The sequence below is a fragment of the Emydura macquarii genome, unplaced genomic scaffold, assembly GCF_026122565.2.
Source record: "Emydura macquarii macquarii isolate MOO-44397 ecotype Brisbane River unplaced genomic scaffold, CSIRO-AGI_Emac_v2 contig_3328, whole genome shotgun sequence".
NCBI lineage: Eukaryota > Metazoa > Chordata > Testudines > Chelidae > Emydura > Emydura macquarii.
In genome coordinates this window covers 4783558-4797343 of record NW_027133465.1, presented here as the reverse complement: position 1 = coordinate 4797343, position 13786 = coordinate 4783558, and the positions used below count along the sequence as shown (strand labels likewise).

At 40.1% G+C, this 13786-nt stretch overlaps 1 protein-coding gene across 1 annotated transcript in view; it reads left to right on the top strand.

Annotated features, from left to right (window-relative positions):
- Positions 1–13786, top strand: part of UVRAG (UV radiation resistance associated) — a 155497-nt gene that overhangs the window by 92427 nt on the left and 49284 nt on the right. Inside the window, exon 13 of the mRNA XM_067533189.1 lies at positions 11354–11432. Within this exon, the coding sequence (XP_067389290.1) occupies positions 11354–11432 (79 nt within the window). The remainder of the gene's footprint in view (positions 1–11353; positions 11433–13786) is intronic.

The following is a 13786-nucleotide window of genomic DNA, read 5'->3' as shown; positions in this document are numbered from 1 at the left end:
CAAAGTACTGCCCTTAGGAAGGAAAAATGAAACCCCCAACTATAAAATGGGAAATAACTGGATAGGCAGTAATACTGCAGAAAGGATATGAGTTATCGTGGATCACAAATTGAACGAGTCAGCAGTGTGATTCAGTTGCTGAAAAGGCTAATATCATTTTGGGCTGTATTGAGTGTCATATGTAAGGCACAGAAGGTAATTGTCCCACCTGCTTGGCACTTGTGGGGCCTCAACTGAAGTACTGTGTCCAGTTCTGGATACCACACTTTAAGGAAGATATGGGTAAACTGGAGGCAACCCAGAGGAGTGTAACAAAAATGATAAGTTTGGGAAACCTGAACTATGAGGAAAGCTTAAAAAACACACTAGGCATGTTTAGTTTTGAGAAAAGAAAACTGGGGGGACCTGATAAGCCTTCAAATACATTAAGGGCTGTTATGAAAAGAACGATGATCAGTTATCTCCTTGTGCCAAAGTAGTAGGAAGGGAGATTTCTGCAGGAAGGGAGATTTAGGTGATATTAGGAAAAACTTTCTAACTATAGCGATAGTTAAGCACTGGAATAGATTTCCAAGGGAGGTTGTGGAACCTCCATCACTGGAGGTTTTTAAGGACAGGTAAGACCAGGGGTGGCCAACCAGTCAGAGATGAAGAGCCAAAAAAAGAGCTATAGATACTGAAAAGAGCCAATTTGCGCTGATCCGTTCATTTCGGGGGCAGCTTGTCAATTTCACTTTGGCACCCCATACAATGTGCAGAGCAAAGAGCAGCGTGTGGCTGCCGAGCGCATTTGTATGAGCAAAGAGCCGCATGCGGTTCACAAGCTGCAGGTTGGCCACCCCGGGTTAGACGAACATCTGTCAGGTATGGTCTAGGGATGCTTGGTTCTGCCTCAATGCAGGGCACTGGACTGCATGACCTCTCGATCAGTTCTACGATTCTATGATTCTGTACGTTTTTATTAATTTTTAAATAACTTCTACAAAGCCACTTTAATTGTCAGCATTGTTAGTGGAAATACTCAGCAGTAATTCTGAACGTAGTTGAAGTGGAAGTGCAGAAAATGACAAATGGAGCTAGTCAGAAAAATTCAATCACGAATTTTCATTAGAATTTGCCAATTTATCAAAGTCAGAAAGTTGTGTGGAGATGGATTTTGATGAAATTCCACTGGGAATTAGGTACATTTCCAATGGGAACCCCCCTACCTGCCACGCTGGTTTCCTGCCAGCTCACTCATCTGGCTCTTCAGTATCCCTCTTCATGGGCTGGTGGGGAGATGAAAGCTCCAGCTTCCTGCCTCCTGGATTCTTGGCAGCCTGAGCTCTAAGGGCTTCCTACCAGGTGGAATCCTCCATGGGCAATCCTCCCAGTAGAGCTGGGCAGAGGACGGTAAATCCATTTTGTGGAGGATTTCTAAATTTTTGGGTTTTGTTCCAAATTGGAATGCAACCAGCATTCAAAATCCTCCAGCACAGAATTGCCAGTCTCCTCCCAGCTATAGGCATAGTATTCCTTTGTAAAACAATGAACAAAACGCACTGAAGAGGAAAAAAGCAAGCTTTCCCAGAAGTGGATATATGAAATAATGCATTTAAATGAGAAATGCTGTGACTCACTTAAACTTAATTCCTAAATTATACCATAATCAAAGCAATCAGATTTCCAGGCTCAGAACAAATAAGCAAAGATTATAGCAATTTTATACTACTCAAATTTTGGCCTTAAACTTAATGATCTGGCATTGATGGATATTTTATAGATGCAGTCTGTCTTTAACAGGATTGGGCAGACTATTTCCCTAGCCCTTGGAGCAAATTAGGTTAGTTGGTTTGAGTCCAGAATTCATCCTCTTTTTAACTGACATAATTTAATAGGCGTGGGTGAAGCACAGTTTCCATGCAGATTTTTTAAAAGGGTGAGACTAGATGCCTGACTCTCCATTTAGGTACCCCATTGACTCCACTGGAATCAGTGGAATTAAACCAATTTCATGCCTTGCAACAGAGTGGAGAATCAAGCCCAATATTTTTGTTTTACGTAGCCTGCCATATAGTCAACTTTCTGAAAAGAGGAAAGTAGTGGAGAAAAGCTGTTAGTTTACCTCGGAACACAAGTCTAAATGGGTGGGTTGGAGGGGTGAGGTCAAAATCTAGGAGACCGATACAGACATTGTAATGGCAGAAAGCATAAAGTTATGTGGGATTGCATTCAGTAGGTGTCGGTTAGTTTTGCTTGGTCACATAGGTAGTAACGTACTGTTTTCCTGCTTGCTGACAGTGGCAGGCTCGACCTCTGACAGTCAGCTCACTTTCAGTGTCTGACATTAAGGTCAAAATTTTAGAATTGGGCACCTAACTCTTCAGGACACCAAATAAGTGTTACTAGCTTCTCTCATTCACAAGCACAAAATTCACAACCCTCTTTCAAAGGTTGCAGTGCAGAGTATAGCATTGTGAATTGCAGAGCATGCACAAATGCTATATGTAGACACTGCTGGGGCAAACTAAAAGGTACTCGGTTCACAACTGGCACCATCTTTGAAAGAGGACTACATTGATGTGAACTATGTACCTTTTAGTTTACACCATCAGCGTCCACAGAAGGCAGTTGGAGTGCAACGTTTTGGTGTGCTCTGCAATTTACACCCCCTTGATCCACACTATAGTGCAATGTAGACAAGCCCAAAGGCAAATGTAGCGGTTCCCATACTGCAGTTTCACAATAGTTAAGTTAGTTTGAGTCTGATATAGCCAGCCTTTGACAGTGGTCTGTCTGTACCTGGTGCCTTAAAGGAAATAGCGAGGCAACCTTTTCACCTAAGCATCTGTTCAGCGCTGTAGCGAGTAGGCAGATGTCTCCAGGAAATCAACTATTGCATTTTAACTTAACTAGCATAGCTACAGATATTAGTGTACCTGAAACTTTCCAGCCATTTGAAAATTCAGCCTCAGTATTTGACCTCTAGGAGTAGTTATTTCAGACTGATTATACATTCCCACAACCATTTTTTCCTAAGGTAATTCACTTGGAAACTCATTGGTATTTAATACAGACCTTCTTTTAAATGTGCCGCACGTCAGTCTGTAGAAAACTAGCTTTTAGAAATTATCAGAAATGTCACTATTTCTCTTCAGGCTTGTCCAAAGACCTTTTTTGGTGGAGATTAAATTTTGAGATTTCTAGTTCCTTGCTTAGGTTTTCTTCAGTGTACTTTTGGGATGTGGAAAAGGGACTGATTAGAAGAGAATAAAAAATCCAAACCATATGTTTAATACCAAATTGGAAACAGGTGAAGGCAGTTAAAAATCAAGCGATTGCTTAAACTTTTAAAATGGTGTTTGTATTAAAGGCAGGTGGCTATATACAGTAAAAATCGGTCACCAGTATATTGGTACATATGTGACCTTTTTGGATACAAAATGAGGAGTTCATAAATCTCAAAATCTAGCTGTTTGGACTTACAAACTCATAAGAGCAACCTTACTGTCTGAAATAAATTTATGGATTATACATCCTTTTAGGTTTACTTAACAGTTAACATCTGATTAGCCAAACAGTCTGTGGAGATTTACTGCAGGTTATTCAAATATTTAAGCTGCTGTGTGATGTTGAACAGGTAAAGATTAGCCCAATAACAAATATGAGGCTATAAAATAAATGAAGTTTCAATGACTGGTAAGTACTTCTCTAAGGTAATCCCAAAAAATAGGTTAGAGATGAGAACTAGTTGATAGTTAAGATTGATTATGAGTCTAATTGTTTTCATTAGCTGCAACAATGGTGGTCTCAGAACAGTGCTTGAAACAGAAATGAGTATGGCCAAGTCTCTAACATTTTTGATAAACTTGAAATCTGAAAGCATGTGACGTCAGTAAAACTACTGGTACATGACAGATTTTCCACAGGTGAAGTACATCTCTTTTAGAAGATCTTCCTGCTTATTTTTAATACTTTGAGAGCCTAGCAGTCTTTACTGTTGTACAAAATACTTAGCTGCTGCTTAAAGAAAATATGCAATTAGAAGATTGGCTTAAAAACTAGTTTTACATGAACTCATGATTTCAGTAAACATATTTAAATTAAATTTGAATAAGTATTCTGCAATATTTGCAGTAATTTGTTAGTATTGTATGCAGCCTTTGTGGACAGTTGGTTTTTCAGATTTATTTTGGGAAATCTTTATGGGAGAGGTTTTATATTGCTACCAAAACCTTTGACTCCTACCTTACCTTAGTGTAGGTATTTGCGTTTCCATTTTTCTTCTATTACTTTATTAATAGAGCATGTTACTCAAGTTCGACGTCATTGTCTTCTGACTGCAATTCAGGATGCTAACTTTTGATCTCTAAAACTCTGTGCTCCGGTTCCTGGCTACCTCAGCCGGTCTCCTCCATGTCTCCAATTAATCTGTGTACCAAAGGCACGTTCAGTCCCTGCATTTAAATGTCTGAGGGCTGGTGGCGGGCCACTTTGATAGGAGACCTTCTGCTCTGGAATTTGTCTCCCCTCACTCACCCACCAGAACAAGTGTCTGACCATTTTACAGTGTGGCACAAGACATTTTGCAATGTGCTTTCTGGAAGGGTGATTGCTTCCTTTTGGAGAATGTATTTGAAAAGAGGCATGTTTTTTTTCTTACATTTATACCAAAAAGAAAAGGGGCCCTAATCCAAAACTCTAGACACTCCACCCTAAACTACAAAAATAAATGACCTGCAGATCACCAAACCTTTCTCCTAGCTGCTCCCCCAAAACCTGACTTCCCTTAAGCCCACTCACAACTTAACAAGCTGTGCCTTGTAGCATGCCATGAAGGTCTGTCGACTTGGACTTGTTCTGTTTTTAGACTCCAGGGGGGGGAACCTGTTCCAGAGCTATAGGGCCACTCTCAGAGAGAGCATTGTGGAACATAAGAGGGATCCAGTTCAGGTGCCTTTGATCTCATTATGGCATGAGGAAAGAGGCAATATCAAATAACAAAGTTGGAAGCCATTTAGGCCTTTTAGAGATCAAAAGCACCTTAAACTCAGTCAGGACACCTGTAGGTAGCTGGTGAAGAACATGGAGCACAGGTGATGTGCTGCAACTGAGAAGCATCACTTAACAGGCAGGCTGCTGCATTCTGAGCCAGTTTAAATTCCCATATTATCCTGAACTCTAGCCATGTGTAGAGCACATTGCAGTAATCCAGTCTTGAGGTATAGTAGTATCACAGCAGTAAGGTCTGCCTCAGGAAGAAATGGTAGCAATGGCTAGCTGCAGATGGTAAAAAGCATTTCTGTACCCTGCTGCTTTCTGATCATCCAACAGCAGCTGGAAATCAATACAGCCACCAGTCATGAAAGCTTTAGATTTTGTGCACATTCCCTGAGACAGAAAAGGGTGCTTTTTAAGAACTGGTAAGTAAATACTGAAATATCTATCTTGGCTTAGCTTGGATACTTTTATTTCACTGATTACATCTTATCTGGTCGACTGATTTGAAGTGACAGTATTCCGTCTCCATTAGCTTTCCAAATTGTGATTTATACCACACATTGAATTTCTCTACTTCATGTTTGTAGAAGGGTTTTTAAACGTAAGTTGGCAATGCAAGATCTTTCCCTATATTCTGAAAATGTCATTGCCTTCAACTATTAGCGTTTGACATAGCATGTGGCTGAACACCGAAGACCCATGCTACATTACCAAATTTACTCAATTGGAGAATACTAGCTAAAAATGAAGACTAATTTTTAAGAAATGGCTTTCTAAGACTCTATTTTGTAGAGTAACTGTGGAGCTAGGAACTTATCCAGTCAGCGAAAGTGGCAATTCTGTTGCTTTGTGAAAATTGGAAAGGTTTTCAAATATTCTATGCATACTGACTTTTAAACTTAAAAGTTTGAAGCATTGTGCTATCCATGTTACAAGAGGTCTTTACAGAATTAAAACTTAAAAGTATTACGTGGTGCTATTGCAAAATATAGTCGGGTGCTTTTATTCATTCTAACTCATGGAAGGGACAATCCTACGGCTAAAGAACAGGGCTAGGTGTTAGATCTGTGTCATTCCTAGCTCAAGTGATCTTCAACAAATCACGTGACCCTCACCCTCCATTTCCCCATCTTTAAAAATAGGGATGCTTACGTTTTGACATGGGTGTAGTGGACAGTAACTCACATTATGTCTACACTGCAACTAGATACTGGTGGCTGGCCCATGCCAGCTGACTTGGGCTTGTGGGGCTTGGGCTCTGGGGCTGTTTCATTTCACTGTAGACCTCTAGGCTTGGACTGGAGCCTAGGTTTTAGCACCTTGAGGACTGAAAGGGATCTTGAAAAGTCATCTAGTAATTCCCCCATGCTAAGGCAGGACCAAATATATATATCTCGACCATCCTTGGCATCTGTTTTGTCTAACTTGTCCTCTTTATAATAGCCGTTAACATAGTTGAAGACTGTTATCGTATCGCCCTCTCAGTTGTCTTTAGTCTCAATACTAAACATGCCCAGTTTTTAACCTTTCCTTATGTGTCATGGGTCCTAAACATTTTATCATTTTTGTTGCTCTCCAGTTTATCCACATCTGTGATGCCTAAAACTGGACACAGTAATCCATCTTAGATCCCACCAGTCCAAGTAGAGCTGAACAATTATGGCCTGTCTTACATATAGCACTCCCTGTTAATACACCATAGACCTTTTTTTGATTGATCACATTGTTGGCTCATACTCAGGTTGTGATCCATTTATAATCCTCCACTCCTTTTCTGCAGTACTACTACTGGCTAGTCAATTACGTCCCCCTTTTTTTGCTATACAAATATCTTACTGAAAGATAAGATTACTTTTGTGTGGTTCAAAATATAACACACTTACTTAGTTCTGTCACTGTAACAGTGTGGTAGCCTTGCTTTGATGTCTGGTGTGGGAACTAGGAAACACTAAAATCTCACCACAACAAAGAATGACTTTGGGTGTGCACCTCCAAATTTAACATTTTCTAAGCCTGTATAAAGACTCTTCTGTGTGAAATTAACCCCCCTAAAAAGAGCTTATTTGAACATAAACAAATACTATATTCAGGCGTTAAAACCAGTCTTGACTAACAGCTTCTTGTTTTTAATCTGGTCATTGTATGATGCTTTGGCCTGTAACGTTGGAATTCCCTTTCTCAGAATGAATACTACTGCTACTTCTACTACTATCGTATGGCTTGCAATGATTACAAATTGATATCTAGGTTTGATAGCCAGCACATTGCTGCTGGAGTGAGCTGGTGAATGTCCCTCAGGCCCCCAGCGAAAGAATGAAGGGACACTCAGACATGATGTGGTCAATCGTTTGACTGGTGACCACAATTGCATTCAGGTGTTTGCCTCATTTTCCATTTAAAAAGTGTTTGTCCACATCTCTCATGAGATGTACTTATGCAATTCAATCTGCAGCAGTCTTTCTGACACAAATTAAAACCTGGTAGCTCCTTGGCAGGGTCAACAACGAGCTGTTTGTTTTGAGTGGTTGAAATGCTTCAGGTGGTTCTCCATTGAGCCTCAGTGTCGAAGTTGAGTATCAGAGTCTTGATGTGGTTCCATAGAGGGTTGCGGAATTTTAATCTTTCTTTAGAGGGTTCTGCAAGTCATCATGCAACAAGATCCTTGTATTTATATTGATATGGTTAAGAAAGTGAGATGTCTGGGCAACTCTTCTAATCTGGAGAGGCTGAGTGCGCAATAGCACCAAAAGACAGTCAACTGGGGTCGATTTAAGTGTCCTTGACACTATGCGCATGGCGTTATTGAGTTGAGTATCAAGGCGATTAGTATGACTGCTGTTAGAGCACACTGGTGCACAGTATTCAGCCACAGACTGTACCAAGGCAATTTGCGGTTTGTAAGGTCCATGAACTGGAGCCCATGATGTTCTGGCCAGTTTCCTAATAAGCGTGACATGATCTGACTTTATCACGGGTGTTTTCAAGGTGTTGCTGGAAGGTCAAACTCCAGTTCAGTGTAATGCCGAGATGCTTTGGGTTAGCCTCATGGCTGACATTCTTCCCACAGAACTGCACATCGATTTTGGCATTAGCCATTTTATTGTTCAGATGGAAAGCGGTCACCATATATATATTTTTTTTAGGTTAGACCTAGATTTCCAGCATTGGAAATAATCAACCATTATGTTAAGATCTCAAGTTAGGGTGTAGCTGATGGTATGGAGGCTTGTGTGCTGAGCAGCTAGGGCAATGTCATCCACATACACAAATTTCCTCGACTCAGTCATTGGTATATCCACAGTATATAAATTTAAAAGTATTGGGGCAGGACGGAGCCCTGGGGGATGCCCAAGTTAAGAGTTTTTGCCCCGCCGATCTGGCTTTTAAGGTACCTTAAAGTGCCAGTCCCCAGTTATCACTGCCACGAAACTGATCAGTGGCCAGCAGTGAAAGACGTGGGAGATCTTGAGGAGGAGGCCGTGTATCCAGATGGTGTCATGTGCTGAGGACAAATCAACATGGGAGACAACCTTCGTGTGGTGCACCTGTTAAGTGTTGGTGTTCCTTGTGCTTCGTGCAAATTCATTAACATACCAATGTCATCAATTGGCCACTGGATGTTGCATTACCAACCTCCCAGTGAAAGTAAGCAGCGATTATAGAGTGAGTACTCAGTCAACTTTATAGGTTTGTCATCTACTTTAAAGATGGTAAATGCAAACAAGTTGTCGGTGTGTAAACGGAGATTAGATCAGGCGGGTCTGGGTGGAATACATGATTAATGGACTGGAAGAGCTTTAATAAGCACACAATACTTAATGTTTCAAGCTTTCAAGATATGAGTGTCTGCGTGGATGATGATTGAGCTGATGAACAGACTTAATTGGAAACCTTACAAACTAACCCTTGGGCTGCATGGCAAGTTGAGAGCATGAGCGTAGCAGCATTGTTCATTAGGAGCTAGGAGTACAAATTCAATTCACATAGGTCACAGGACAGCCATCAACAGTAATTATTTGCAGCCACATCACTCTAAGTACTGTTTAAAAACATAAGATGACTTGGTCCATGCTCCAAGAGCTTACAGTTTGACTAGATTCAACAAATGAGTGTGACTGACAGACAGGGAAGAGTAGAGGGAGGATGAGGATAAACCAAAATAAGATCACATAGAAATCAGGTAACACATTTTCCATTGTATATGCCAATATGTGAATGCCACTTTACATAGGCTAAGACACTCCCTGATTTACAGCTTAAAATCCAAGGTATTCAATATTGTAGTCATGACATGAGCATATAGGAAGAGATTTTATTAACTTTGTTTCCCCAGCTCTTTTCACTGATGAATCTTTAATGTTAACCAAGTGTCAGAAGGACAAAACTGGTAGAGAGAGAAGTTTAATCTTAATGACTTTAAAGGGTCCCTTACAAGAAATTGATTGTACAGGAGAGAGACTTTTTAAGTGCTTGATATTGTCCTTTTCATTCTCCCTATAATTGAGGTTTCCATTTCTAACAGAAAATATATAGCTCTCATTTTCAGTGATTTAATGAAACACTATCATGTAATGAAGCATGCTTTGTGTTTTAACAGCAGTTTTATTGTCAAGACTGAATGAGTTTTATACTGTTAATTGTAATTGTAGCCTTTATCAAATAAATTCTGCTACAGACGGGTAGTGTAACTGTACATATTGAAATTAACTCATTTTGATTTGTATCTTACATTTAGTATATTAAGTGGACGTTTTTTGCAGCATACATCTTCACTTTAAAGGCACTTTTATTTTCCTGTATACTGTAGACAGATTCGATTTATAGATCTATTAAACAAGGTGAGCTGGATATACTAGTTATGGTGATCTTTATACTGCTCAACTTGAAGCAACCCATTAAGAGTTTGAAAGTAGCATAAAACTTGGAGCTGATGTCTTAATATTTGATCTGCCATAATACTGACCTGTTATCATTTGGCTCTAATGGCTCTTTAAAATTCTTATTAAATGTCACAAATAATAAACTTTGTGGCTGAATTGCAGTAAAGCAGTCCTTTTAAGTCCTAATAAAGTAGATGTTGTGTAATTACATCTCTAGAATGTATGTTTTTTCTAGTGGATACTGATCTGTTTTCTGATCTGATGTATAACTTTGTGTATTTATGATCTGAACTTGGATATAAGCAGAGGTTTTGTAGGGAATGGGAGTTTTGTGTAGATAGCTTATAGGATACTAAGTTTAAAGGCAAAAGCTTGTTTCATGTGACACTCCCATATGTGGTAGTTTTGATAGATTCTAGAACTGACAGGTTAACCACTATGACCGCAACCTGCAAAGGTCGAGCTGGCGAGACACAATATGAGGAAGAGTCAAAATGAGGAACCTAAGGAAAGAGTGCAGTAGTAAGATTAAAACTGGCATTAGCAGCTTCATCATAAACAATTGTTTTAAATCTTTTTTTAAGAACCTGCATTTCTGATGTTAATATCTTACAGTAATGGTGAAGATTAAACTTGAATAGGTTGCAGTTACATTTGGGGCTAAAATAATGTTTTTTTATAACAAGCAGCAGCTGAGAACCAGCAGCTAGCCACAGTGATTCTAATACAAAAGTATTCCTGTGAGTAATATACTTTCCTATTGTCTAAATCTCAGTATTATTTAGAGATCCTGCAAAATATGTCTCAGGGCTTCCCTTATTACATATTGTACAACAGAAATAACCCCTTGAAACATGGTAGCTGTGGGCTCTATATAGAGTCACTATTATGCTAGGTGTTTTGAAGAAGACTGTGCCTTTGGCTCTTAACACCTTGAGGGGAGAGCTTTGTAAGACATTTGCTTCCAAGAGGGACTTGAAAAAAAGGAGACAATGGAAACATGGCAGTCCAAGCCATGGAAGGGATTAGATATAGAATATCTCATGGAAGAAAATGCCTGAAGTCTAAGTGTGATCGGTGAGTACTTGGTATGCAACTTGTGCAGATTCATTGGGATTCAGAGCCTGCAGAAACAGATGGCTGTGGATTTATCTGCTCTCAGAATTGTCCTTGCTGGTATCTCAGAGCATGTCTTCTCCAATTGGAGTCCCTCTCCGGTCAACTGAATTAATCCATGTCCCCGAAGGCATAAGGCTGCATCGGCAGGAGGGCATCTCCCATCGACGCAGCACCATGAAGAGCCGCATTACATGAACATAAGTATGTCAACGGGAGATATGCAAGCTTAGAGCTTGCGTATCTCCCTTCGACCGCTGCCACCAGTGTAGACCAGCCCCCAGTGAATGATTCTGCTTAATTTAGACTTGCTTTAAAAGTAAATATTGAATATGTACTTTCTAAAACTGACTTTTCTTCTCATCCTTTCTCATCAGGTTTCCACTATATCCAAAGGGAGGAGAGAGACTTCAATTTGATTATGGAGTTTACCTTCTCAACAAAAATATAGCACAGGTAGGTAAATTTTGGGACTTCTTACAGAAAGACATGCAATGTTTCTCTAGGAATTTACCACCATGTGATGTTTGCACAAGTGGCCTGTATTAAATGAGTGCATCTCACTTTTATAAAGTGTTTTGAATCTGACATGGGCTGCTGCAGCAGGCCAACCTTTAGTCCAGATGATGCAGTTTGACATAATGAGCATCCATGAACTCTTGGGACTTGCACAGGGTCAGGGGCTTCTGTAGTGCTGTATTTGGCCCTTGAATTGTATGCTAAGCAAAAATCCCATTGATTTGATTATATTACACCTGTTTTGTGTGCTCATGATCATGCAAAGCCCAAAAGATGCTAATTAGTTAATGTAGTAGAAAGTGAAAGCCTGAGGCATGAGAAGGGGTATGAGGCCTGAAATATAATAGTAGTCAAGCCCTGCTGATATATAAAGCAAAGTTAGCAAAAGTCAGGTGGTGAGCAGAAGGCAGAAGATTACAAAATATGCCTGCTTGCAAGTTAATAAAATATGGCAAGAACAAACAATCCTAAGAAGTACTAGGCAAAGGATACTGATGTAAACACGTACCAGAAGGGTGGTACCAGAATACCCCCATACCAAGTATGATATAAACACACTCCCTGAAGATAACAAGGATATGTTGACCCCCCTCCTAAAGATATGGTCAGAATGACAGTAGACTGGATAGAAATGTTTTGATTTACCCAACATGTACAAGGTAAAGAGTGGTAACTAACTATGTCAGAGGGCAATACAAAACTTGTTTGTATCTGTGTATAAAAGAGGGTCTCAGAAGGGGTGTCTGTCAAGTTGAGTGGGGAATGGAAAGTCCTGCCATTCACTGAGCTGTGTTCATTGTCATGGGCATATGTGTGTTCATGTACCTGTAACCATTGAACCAGGGCATTAGGACTATGCTTTGTTGACAATAAACCTGGCTTGATGCCTTTGCTACTGAAATGGGACTGTGTTTTTGGGACGGTTCGATCAAGGTCTGCTGTGCTGGCTATCTGTGCAGAGCTGGGGCAGCGCGCGCGCGCGCGCGCACGCACGCACACACACACACACACGAGAGAGAGAGAGCGCCAATGAGTTACAGTTTAACATCTCTATTTTTTCAAATTATGCAGCCTTTAACTGAACACGGTACTCTGGATGTGGTCCTACAAAAGCTGTAAAAATGTTAACATTAGTAGTCTGAGAAGAGACCGTATGTGCTCCAGAAGATCTATTTACCTCATTCCTTCCTTAACTTTATTTTTCGCCCTTGATCTTTTCCCATATTACACCTCCAACCAATTTTCTTCTTCTTATCTCTTCTTGGTAGTGTTTTATCCAGCTACTCTCTTTTAAATAATTTAAATTCTTTAAGAAGTCATATCCTTATACTGGAAAAGTGCTATTATTCTGTTTCTTGCCCTTTGATTTTTTTGCTATGTAAATTTTTATATATTTTGCCTCCTAAATAACTTGTATAAATTTTGACTTACGATTAAGGTTAAGATTCTGTCACGGGTATCTTTACTAAAAGTCAGGGACAAGTCATAGGTAATGAACAAAAATTAATGGACTCAGCCTCCTTGGAGAGGGAGGGGAAAAAGCTGCCAGGGCTCGCAGCTGCTCCAGCCTGCTGCTTCAATGGGCTGGCCGGCCAATGAGCTGTTTGGCAGCAGCCTCACCCCAGAAGTCCTGGAGATCCCGGAAAGTCACGGAATCTGTGACCAAATATTTATCCTTACTTACGATCATACTGTTGTCATACCTGCACTTAAATGAAGAAAGTTTATGGTCCCCTAAAATAGTAGTCATGTTGAGTCTTCCAGTACTCTCAGGGAGTCTCCTTCATCTCTCTGGATGTGAACGAGGTCTGATTTAAATGTTACCTGTTCCTAGAGTTAGAGGTCTCTTCAGTTGTGGATGGTGAAATAACTGGTGTGTTAAACTGCTAAAGAAAAGTCAGGGTAGATATAACTTGGCTGTATGTCTGTATAGAAAATAGAACTTTTCAGCACAAGAGCAGGTAGACATTTTTTCCTCAGGAAACTAAAGCACTTGGTATATATGTTGTAAATTTATCCTTGACCACGATAACTTAAAGGGAAAGAATCAGAAGTTATAGTCCCTTTTTAAATGTTGCTCTGAAGGGCGGAGTTGGAGACTGTCAAATTCAAGTGAGCTTTGCAAAATCTTAAGACATCTGAAAATTATTCAAAGGTAGTTTAGTTCATCTGGAACAAACAGAGGGTCTTGTATATGCAGAAGGGATATGATGTGGGTGGACTTACACTAGTCAGTAGGGAAAGGAGAATGCTGCTTCTTCGTCCTCCTTTCAACATTACTACCTGGTGTT